Source organism: Genypterus blacodes, unplaced genomic scaffold (genome assembly GCF_046128005.1).
Source record: "Genypterus blacodes isolate CSIRO-AG114 ecotype Tasmania unplaced genomic scaffold, CSIRO-AGI_Gbla_v1 ptg000276l_1, whole genome shotgun sequence".
Taxonomy (NCBI): Eukaryota; Metazoa; Chordata; class Actinopteri; order Ophidiiformes; family Ophidiidae; genus Genypterus; species Genypterus blacodes.
In genome coordinates this window covers 135,797-145,000 of record NW_027467067.1, presented here as the reverse complement: position 1 = coordinate 145,000, position 9,204 = coordinate 135,797, and the positions used below count along the sequence as shown (strand labels likewise).

General features: G+C 50.7%; 3 protein-coding genes across 6 annotated transcripts in view; 1 reads left to right on the top strand and 2 right to left on the bottom strand.

Annotated features, from left to right (window-relative positions):
• Positions 1-1,442, bottom strand: part of map1sa (microtubule-associated protein 1Sa) — an 8,153-nt gene extending 6,711 nt beyond the window's left edge. The window contains exon 1 of the mRNA XM_076171941.1: positions 1,279-1,442. Within this exon, the coding sequence (XP_076028056.1) occupies positions 1,279-1,438 (160 nt within the window). The 5' untranslated portion in view covers positions 1,439-1,442. The remainder of the gene's footprint in view (positions 1-1,278) is intronic.
• trmt13 (tRNA methyltransferase 13) lies at positions 1,415-5,486 on the top strand. 3 transcript variants are annotated; one of them, XM_076171946.1, is made up of 11 exons: positions 1,415-1,593; positions 2,692-2,738; positions 2,827-2,893; positions 3,196-3,255; positions 3,346-3,415; positions 3,518-3,624; positions 3,792-3,959; positions 4,100-4,172; positions 4,309-4,383; positions 4,570-4,984; positions 5,087-5,486. In XM_076171946.1, the coding sequence occupies exons 1-11, from the start codon at positions 1,543-1,545 to the stop codon at positions 5,274-5,276; spliced, it is 1,323 nt and encodes a 440-aa protein (XP_076028061.1). In that variant the 5' UTR covers positions 1,415-1,542; the 3' UTR covers positions 5,277-5,486. The 3 variants fall into 3 exon arrangements, with proteins under 3 accessions (XP_076028061.1, XP_076028058.1, XP_076028059.1); XM_076171943.1 differs by lacking the exon at positions 1,415-1,593 and adding an exon at positions 2,025-2,177; XM_076171944.1 differs by lacking the exon at positions 1,415-1,593 and adding an exon at positions 2,025-2,177 and having other exon boundaries at positions 4,100-4,176; positions 4,328-4,383.
• A 91-nt stretch (positions 5,487-5,577) lies between these two features.
• On the bottom strand, positions 5,578-9,116 carry lrrc39 (leucine rich repeat containing 39). 2 transcript variants are annotated; one of them, XM_076171948.1, is made up of 8 exons: positions 8,963-9,116; positions 8,421-8,595; positions 7,513-7,621; positions 7,235-7,391; positions 6,981-7,117; positions 6,751-6,896; positions 6,486-6,638; positions 5,578-6,080 (listed from the first exon to the last, which is right to left on the bottom strand). In XM_076171948.1, the coding sequence occupies exons 2-8, from the start codon at positions 8,549-8,551 to the stop codon at positions 5,867-5,869; spliced, it is 1,047 nt and encodes a 348-aa protein (XP_076028063.1). In that variant the 5' UTR covers positions 8,552-8,595; positions 8,963-9,116; the 3' UTR covers positions 5,578-5,866. The 2 variants fall into 2 exon arrangements, with proteins under 2 accessions (XP_076028063.1, XP_076028062.1); XM_076171947.1 differs by lacking the exon at positions 8,963-9,116 and having other exon boundaries at positions 8,421-8,759.
• Positions 9,117-9,204: the final 88 nt, after the last annotated feature.

Sequence of the window (9,204 nt, the reverse complement as noted above, 5' to 3'; positions counted from 1 at the left end):
GTGTGTGTGTGTGTGTGTGTGTGACAGTAGAGCTCTGTTCTAAGTGAACTTGTTGTTCCTGAGGCTCCAGGCTGCTTTCGTTCTGCAGCAGGGGAGAATGAGAGAATGATTCTGTTTCCATGTGATGCATGATGACACTTTGAGTTCAGTCATTCATTTAGCTGATCAACACAAACAGAACTGAAGAAGATCAAATCATCATCATCCTCATTCAGCCACACCTCTCAGCTCTGTGCTCACAGCTGAGGAACCTCATCATGTTCTACTAAGAGCAGACAGACAGACATGACTCTGCTCAATGTGAGCTCAGCTGATGAGAACAGAGTTACCATGGTGACTACAGGCCGTGGGCCCAACACAACTCTCCATCTCCTCTTCTGTTCTGATCAAAGCAAAGAGGAAACAGGAACAACACAGAGACACAACGCAGAAGGAATCCAGAGAAGAACCATCGACAAACAAACACACACACACACACACACACACACAATGCAACAACCAAAACTGAACATAAAAAAAACAGAAAACATCTCACACACTTAACAAAATAACAATAAAATGTTTGAATCTCATTTCAGGTAAATGATTAACTTCTACTTGTTGAGTCACTCTTAACAGCACAAAGTAAAACAAACTGTGACTACTTTACTAAGTGTGTTTAAAGTTACTGTGGCACATTATGAGAGTTTCATAAACTACTTTACAGTTCACTCGTTTTCAAACTACTTTACACAACAAAATGAACGAAAGAACAAAATGAAAACGAGTGTCAAGCCAGATAAAGCAACAGCTTACAACTTCTGGCAAGGATTTTCAAAATAAAACCCACACTGCAAGACATTTGCTCCAGCTGATTCTGAGCGTCACAAGAGTAACGTAATGTCACAGCTGTTGTTTCACACGAATCACGCTTCACCACGAATGCTGGCCATGTGCACGTGAATAAATTAACTTCTTTACTTTAACTCGAGTAACACCTGAAGTCCAAACTCACTAGCTAATGAAACTCTGCAACTATCAATGATTTAAGTCACAGAAGCACAACCCACACAAACAAAACACCAAACTGCAGCTGGATTCAACAGGAAGCTGCTGTTGGGCTAAAATAAACCCACACACACTTTTAACTTTAAATCTTAGCGGATCGGATGTTTGTTAGGATGAAAACACGTTTGGGGCTTTTATTCTGAAGCCCAGCCCGGTCCTTTTCCGCCGTGTGCGCGCGCTTTGTCGCCCGCGGCTCGGCTCGGTTCTCGTGTTCGGTTCGTGTCAACTCACCGGCCTCGATCTGCCGCAGCAGCCGCTCCAGCAGCCCGGCGGGCCGCAGCGCTCCCACCACCACCAGCACCGAGTATCTGGCCGCCGTCGTGCGGGGAGAAGGAGCGGGAGCCGCGGGACCTCCGCCCCGCTGCGCCGCCGACTCTGCTGCCGCCATCATGGCATGGACATCACGACAGTGACGTCATCGGCAGCGACAGCACACTGCCCCGCCCTCTTTATGAGAGGCGGGGCACTTTGCGAAACTGGCACATGAGCTGACCAATGGGAGAGGAGAGATCTCCAACGACCAGACGGAGACGACCAATCAGAGAGGTGTCACTCCGTTGCGTTCAAGTGCTTATTTTTATGTGTTAAATATGAGATACATTGCGCAGCGCCATCAGCTGTGAGGGTCAGAATAATTAAGTGACCACACAAACTTTCGGATGTGTGTGATTTGCATTTGAGTGAAACATTGTATTAAGTGTTACTGTAAACTGTATGCAATGTTAAACGACGCGTGTCTGAATGTGAAGTTCTCAACGCTGGGATGAATAAAAGGGTGTTCTTCTTCTTCTTCTTCTTCTTTATGAAAGTTAGTGTTTGTAGTTTAGGAGGAGGTTCTGGTGAACATGGAGGTTATAGGGATTCATAGAACAGCTGCAGTATTTTGAAAATGTCTGATGTGTGATTATATAGTAAAATATTTATTATTATGATTAAAAACGAGTCCAACATATGGCGACAAGTGCTGATTGTTCCGTGAGCACCTGAAGGCATCACAGTTTAGTCAGCTGTCTTCCAACATGGCGGCTCCCACGCCCGCCAGATGTTCCTTCTATGTGGAGAAAAAGAAGCGATTCTGCAAAATGATCGTCGGTACCGGGAGGAAGTTCTGTGGCGAGCACGGTAACATGGTGCGTTCACGGACACACGGTGCGTTCAGTAGGGTTACAAAGCCAACAGAGAGCGCGTGAAACCACGCAGATCTGATGTTTGAACACACGACCGTCCGGTCACGTGAACAGAGAGCCGTCTGCGGGTCAGAGGGGCCCTGGTTAGATATCGGGCTCCTAGAGAGACTATCGGAGTGCTGTTGAGCAAGACACTGAATGCCTCACAGTCTGCATGGAACCTGAAGCTCACAGCTCTTCTGCAGCTCTGACCCACAGCCATGAGCTCTGGTTGTAGACTGAAGCAGCTGAGTTGAGGTCAGGGGTCAGGGTTCATCCTCAGGGACACAGAGAGCATCTAACTCCTCTGCTCTGCCTGTGGAGCGTCTTGTTGTATCTGTGAGTTCAGGTTGATTGTTCCTGCTGCTCTAGCTGCTCTTTGTGGTCTCCTCCCTGGTGGAGGTATGGAGACTTTCAAAGGGCTCCAGGTGATTATGAAACAGATGTGTGCTCACAGCTTCCTGTTTCCTGTTTCCAGGAGGAAGGAGGCAGCAGGAGGATCGTCTGCCCGCTCGACCCCAAACAGTGAGTCTGTCAATCACCTGGCATCAGCTGTCAGCTTATTGATCCCTGATGAGTTTGTCTCTGAAGCTTTTCATCTCTGCTCCTGCAGCACAGTGAGCCGAGACAAACTGGAGCAGCACCTGAAGAAGTGCAACTCCAGAGCCAAACCCAAACCTGTGAGCCCCCGCACTGTCTCTGCACCTCCACACAGTCTCTGCACCTCCGCACAGTCTCTGCACCTCCGCACAGTCTCTGCACCTCCACACAGTCTCTGCACCTCCACACTGTCTCTGCACCTCCACACAGTCTCTGCACCTCCACACAGTCTCTGCACCTCCACACAGTCTCTGCACCTCCACACTGTCTCTGCACCTCCACACTGTCTCTGCACCTCCACACTGTCTCTGCACCTCCACACAGTCTCTGCACCTCCACACAGTCTCTGCAGCTCTGTGAGGCTTCCTATTCTCTTCTGCAGGTTTATTATGTGCAGGATGTAAATGCAGGATCAGCTGATGGGGCTCCGCCTCCACACCAGGTAAGGCTGGACTGCAGTTACCTCACATGGCCTCTCGATGGCGTCCGGACTCCTTTGTACCTGCTCTGACTCTGAGTGTCTTGATCTCAGGTGTCTCTGTCTGAGCGCAGCAGGTCTGAGCTGCAGGATCTGTTAGAGAAGCTGCAGGCCGCAGTGACAGGTGAGCACGTCCAACACGTCCAACACGTCCAACACGTCCAACAGGTCCAACAGGTCCAACAGGTCCAACACGTCCAACACGTCCAACACCTTTGTGTTACAGATCTGCAGTGTGAGACAGACGACAGCGTCATGTCTCATCCCGTCCTCCAGGAGGAGCTAAACAACCCCAAGAATGGAGACGCTGCCTTCAAACACCTGAAGCAGCAGGTACACACACACACACACACACACACACACACACACACACACACACACACACACACACACACACACACACAGAGTTTATACATTTTACAATGAAGTGAAATACGGTGGCTTGTCCATGCCGAGGCCCTGACCTCTGTCCCGACCTCTGACCTCTCCCACCTATCCAGTCTTCCATCTTAGGCCACCTGGAGGCGCTGCAGCTGCTGGGCGGCGGGCGCTGCTTTGTGGAGTTTGGCGCAGGTCGAGGGAAACTCTCCCACTGGATCCACGGAGCGCTCGGCGCCCACAGAGACCTTCACTTCCTGTTGGTGGAGCGGAGCAGCACGCGCTTTAAGGCACCAGAGACACAAACACACATCTACACACTCATCTGTGAGCCCTTACAGTTCAGGTTCTGCCCCAGTGGGTTTGGTGCTGAGTGACAGAAGGAGCTCAGGAGTTCTGCTGAGGGTTCACGCTTTGTTCTGGTTTCCAGGTGGACGGGAAACATCAGGAAGACGGAGTTCAGTTTGAGAGGCTGCAGGTCGACATTCAACATCTGGATTTAAGTAAGTAAGTAAGAAAGAAGGTGTGTGTGTGTGTGTGTGTGTGTGTGTGTGTGTGTGTGTGTGTGTGTGTGTGTGTGTGTGTGTGTGTGAGTCAGTGATGGAGGTTCATCCTGGTTCTGATCCACTCTGTCCTCAGCTAAAGTTCCTCTGCTCAGACAGAACAGCCTGCCACTAGTTGGAGTCGGTAAACATCTGTGTGGAGCAGCAACAGGTGAGAGGAAGTGACCTCATCTTCACCTCTGTGTGTTCCTCTGTCACTGTGTAGATGTTTGAGTCTCTCTCTCTCTCTCTCTCTCTCTCTCTCTCTCTCTCTCTCTCTCTCTCTCTCTCTCTCTCTCTCTCTCTCTCTCTCTCTCTCTCTCTCTCTCTCTCTCTCTCCCCCCCCCCCCCCCCCCAGATCTCAGTCTTCGTTGTTTGTTGGAGCGATCAGGATCAGAAGTCGCTTTGAAGGCTGAACCTCCCTGCAAACGCTTCAAACCCTCAGAGCCAACAGCTGATCTGGGACTAGCAGCAGACCGATCGGAGCGTCCTGTTCCGGTTCCCGGTCCAGGCTGCGAGGCGTTGGAGGTGCTCGGCCTGGCGGTGGCGCTGTGCTGTCACCATCGTTGTGAATGGCGTCACTACGTGGGGAAGGAGTTCTTCCTGCAGCGAGGACTCGGAGCTGCAGAGTTTGCAGCTTTCTGTCGCATGTCCAGCTGGGCAACATGTGGCCTCAGACCAGCCAATCAGGACGGCTCCACTTCAGACGGGACCAATCAGAAGGGCGAGGAGGAAGAGCACGAGCCAGCGGAGGAAACCGACACATTCACCGGGTAAACAACTTCCCTCTGCATGGCAGAAGCAGCTTCACATATAAAATGAAGCCCCGCCCCCAGGCTGAGTGTTGAGTGACAGGAGGTGTGGTCTCCCCGCAGGTCTCTGTCAGCCGAGCAGCGCGAGCGCGTGGGCCGCCTCTGTAAGCTGATGATCGACAGCGGCAGAGTGGACTTCCTGCGGAGGAAAGGCTTCCAGGGCCGACTGAGGCGCTACGCCAGCACCCGGGTCACGCTGGAGAACGTGCTCCTGACCGCCGTGCCCTCTGACCCCTGCACACCCAAACTATAGAACACATGGATGAATGTGTCAAAAGCTTTTTTTATTATTCTATTATTCAAAGTCAAACTCTTCATCTTTATGAACTCCAACATGTCCAGATGTGCAAAAAGCCTCAGTCTCTTGTTTTGAAAGTCACTGTTTCTGTGCTGCAGTCAAATCTGTCATTAAACAAAGCAGCTCATCTAAAGTCACTCAATCTGTCAATAAACAGGAAGCTGAAGGAAACATCTGGCTCTCAGTTGTGACCTTTCAAAGTAAAACGAGTGGCACATGCTTTGATGCAGGTCGATGCAAACTTCCGTCGGCAGAAGAGACTCAAGATCCTGACCAGCACCTGAGCCAGGAAGTGTCTCTGCATCACAGCTGCAGCAGCTCAGGTCTCTGAGACAGGTCAAAGGTCGTTCACACTGACACTTAGCAACATGTCATCATGAGACATCTGACCAAATGTTTAGGAAAAGAGGAAGACTCTGTTATGAAGATGTGACATTCTGACATAGAAGAAAGAAATCATTCATATTAGTGTGGAGGTTCAAGAACATAAAGGGTTCAAAGGTCCAGACAAAGAGTCGGCTTCCTGTTTGGTTCCCTGTTAGGTTTCAGGTGGAGGTGATGGAGCTGGACTCGGCGATGACGTGATGCATGTTCAACACGGCGTACGCTCGCTTCCTGGCCTCCTGGATGTACATCTGCATGAAGTCACGACCAAACATCTCCCTGTCATCTTCCTCATCCTCCCCATCCTCAGCCTTCAGGGTCCTGGCGGGCAGCTGCACGTCCAGAGTCAGAGGGTTGTCCCGGAAATTCACAAACCTGTGCAGGAAACGGGACGGTTACTGACCCAGATCCTCTCCACGCTGTCAGTGTTCACACACGCACATACATGTTGGGCCCATGCGCTCATTCAAACACGTTACACAGGGTTAGGGAACAACCGGAACAAACCAACAGAAGAAGAAACAGTCCAGTGTCGTCGTTACTGTAACTAAGCAGACAGGGCAGCTCCTCCAGCACTGCGGCCTTCTGATTGGTTCACTGGTCCTTCACACAGAGCAGGGTTACTGGAGCTGGATGAAGCAGCTCAGAACATGCCAGCAGAACCGTGATGGGACCAGTCACACATGCTGGAACCGAGCCAGCACCAGGCTGCAGGTTCTGCAGGTGAGACTGGGGCTTTAGAGGGGCCGGACCCGTCTGCTGATAGAGGGATGGACTGACCTGAGGTTGGACATGTCCTCCATCAGGGACGGGATGTCTTTCAGCCTGTTGCTGCTGAGGACCAGCGTGTCCAGACTCTTCATCCTGCTGATGTTCTCTGGAAGCTTCTGCAGCTGGTTCCTCTGCAGCCACATAGTGTGAAGCTTCTCCATCCTGGAGGAGAAAAACAACCCACAATCTTCCTCAGTAACTATCTGTACAATAATAGCAAAAATGAGCAGACAGATGTATCCAGAGCAGCTCCCTGGGTGAGACCTTCGTGTACCTGTGGATGTCTTCAGGTAAAGTCTGAAGACTGTTTCCTCCCAAATCCAGCCACTCCAGAGCCGGCAGGTCCACCACACAGTCCGGCACGGAGGTGAAGTCGTTCATGGACAGATCCAGGTGCTGCAGCTTCTTCAGGTTCCTGAGCTGAAGAACAAGAAACACATCAGACCTGTCCTGTGTGTCAGGAACTTGATTCAGTTGATGAATGATTGAAATGTGGGTCCATACCTGGTCTGGGAGGTGGTTCAGGTTCTGGTTCATAGCCAGCTCCAGTCTCTCCAGGTTCTCACAGCAGCTCAGCTCCTCAGGAACAAACTGGACTCTGTTGTAGCTGAGCAGCAGCTCTCTGAGCCGCGTCAGTTTACCTGAGAGACAGATGCTTCAGTCCTGCATTGACCTTTGGGTCCCAAACTTTTTCTTCCCAAACTTTTTTGCCCTCTTTGGGAACCACTGATCTAAACCCAGAGACTCATGGTACATACCAATCTGTGTGGGAATCTCAGAGACAGAGTTTCGGGACAGATCGAGCACCAGAACATTCTGGAAGCTGTGGATGAACTGAGGGACCTTCTGCAGTCCGGTCCTGTGGATCTGCCACTCCTGGACATGACTGAGCTGAACCAGACAGCCTGGCAACACCTGAAGGGGGCGGAGTTACAGGCAAATGATTTAACATCAGTTTGATAGTTGCATCACTGACCACTGTCATCCTCAGCTACTTCCTGGGAGAAGGCGTGTCCTGCAGTTTGAAAGAAGTTACCTTCCACTCTTCCTGTTCGATGCGTAGGACGAGTCGTCCGTCCTCCGTCTGCAGCTTCTGCTTCAGTCGAGCAAGAGTGGCCCGGTCCTCCCACACGCCGGCACACAGTCTGGATCACAACAGAAACATCCAGAGAACATCTTGAGGTCTTCCTGCTGCATCAGCTGTGAGCTAGTTTCAGAGATGGCTACCACCACGCTAGCTTCAGCATTAGCCCTGAGCTCAGGGCTTTGAGGAGCTTTGATGCTCTCCATCTCAGCACCACCAACAGAAGACGTACAACATCACTTGACTGAGAACAATTCATTGTTGCCGTCAACGACTGTGGAAAGAGTTTCTTCCACCTGTGTTCGCACGGGAGGGATGTGATTGGTCGATGGGCATCACATGCCAACGATGTCGTACGTCTTTATTGATTTACTCTGGGTATCTGAGGGTCCAGAGTTCCGCCTACCTAGAACTTAAAACATGTGTGCGCCTCAATTATTCATAGGATTTCTTCAGTTCCTGTATGAAGGTTCTCCTGCTGGCTGCAGACCTCTGGACCAACCCAGTCCTACCAGAGCCCCTATCCAGGAGGTTTTCTATCCTGCCTTTAAATGAGTTGCTTGCATCTGGTGACCCAAGTACCCGAGGGCACACCTGAGAACTTGGAATACAAGGCGCAAGCAATCATGGAGTGGCAGGATAGACAACCTGCTGGATAGGGGCACTCATAGGATTGGGTTGGAGACTGCTGACCTAGACTGGCTTCTGGACCACCTGGACTGGCCTCTGCGCTCAGCTTTTAGAAGCTTGATGGCTCTAAACTAATCAGGTCTAAAGGCATCCAGGGTTAATTTCCTGTTCCACATTTCACTCTGTGCTATTTACTGATGATGTCATTGTGTAAGGAGGCATGGTCTGACCTGCCTCTGGCTCCTCCCCATTTCTCTCTGCTCTTCGTCTGCTGCTCCTCATCCTCCTGAATCTTCCTGATCCTGGTCTCCCACAGAGCCTTGATGGAGCTCACTGAGCCGCACAGACCCCCACGAGCCATGGTGACCTCTGACCTCTCACCTGGAGCTTCTTCCCCTCTCCATCCTGTTGTTAAGCAGTTATCAGTCATTAGGGGGAATTCAAACCGTGAGGTTCAAGAGTTTAAACCAGAAGGTAAACAGAGTGAAAGAAAGAACAGAAGAAGAAAACCAGAGCGGTTTGGATCTGTGCCATTCTTTTAGAATCACATTGATGTGAAGATGTGTGGATCAAAGAGATTCATGTGATGATCAAAGTCTGAACATGTCTGGACACAGCGCCACCTGCTGGAATGTGGTTGTTTTTATCTCATATTTATGAGGAGTGAAGTCTGAACTAAGGCCCCCTGCTGGTGAGGCTGTGTAGTGCAGCAGCAGTATTGGTGCTATAGTCTGTAGTATTGGTTGAAGTGTTTCAGTGAAGGCGTCCTCACCTTGTCAGAGAGCTGCAGGCCTCCATGCTGCCGCTCTGGAATGGGACTTCACGTCTGCTGGATAAGTTTAGACTGGAGGTCACATGACCTGGCTGACAATGCAGTCACATGACCTCTGAGGTCATCCTAGTTATAAATATCAAAAATCATCTTATCTCTCACACACACACACACACACACACACACACACACACACACACACACACACACACACACACACACACACACACACACACACACAC

Bases quoted from the DNA above. Each gene is read 5' to 3' on its own strand.
- trmt13 (XM_076171943.1), top strand. From the start codon at position 2,067: ATGGCGGCTCCCACGCCCGCCAGATGTTCCTTCTATGTGGAGAAAAAG. The intron at 3,625-3,791 runs GTACACACACAC...CCACCTATCCAG, and splicing joins TCAAACACCTGAAGCAGCAG to TCTTCCATCTTAGGCCACCT. The intron at 3,960-4,099 runs GCACCAGAGACA...TCTGGTTTCCAG, and splicing joins GGAGCAGCACGCGCTTTAAG to GTGGACGGGAAACATCAGGA.
- lrrc39 (XM_076171947.1), bottom strand. From the start codon at position 8,620: ATGACTGATAACTGCTTAACAACAGGATGGAGAGGGGAAGAAGCTCCA. The intron at 7,118-7,234 runs GTATGTACCATG...TCTGTCTCTCAG, and splicing joins TGAGATTCCCACACAGATTG to GTAAACTGACGCGGCTCAGA. The intron at 6,897-6,980 runs GTATGGACCCAC...CTTGTTCTTCAG, and splicing joins TGAACCACCTCCCAGACCAG to CTCAGGAACCTGAAGAAGCT.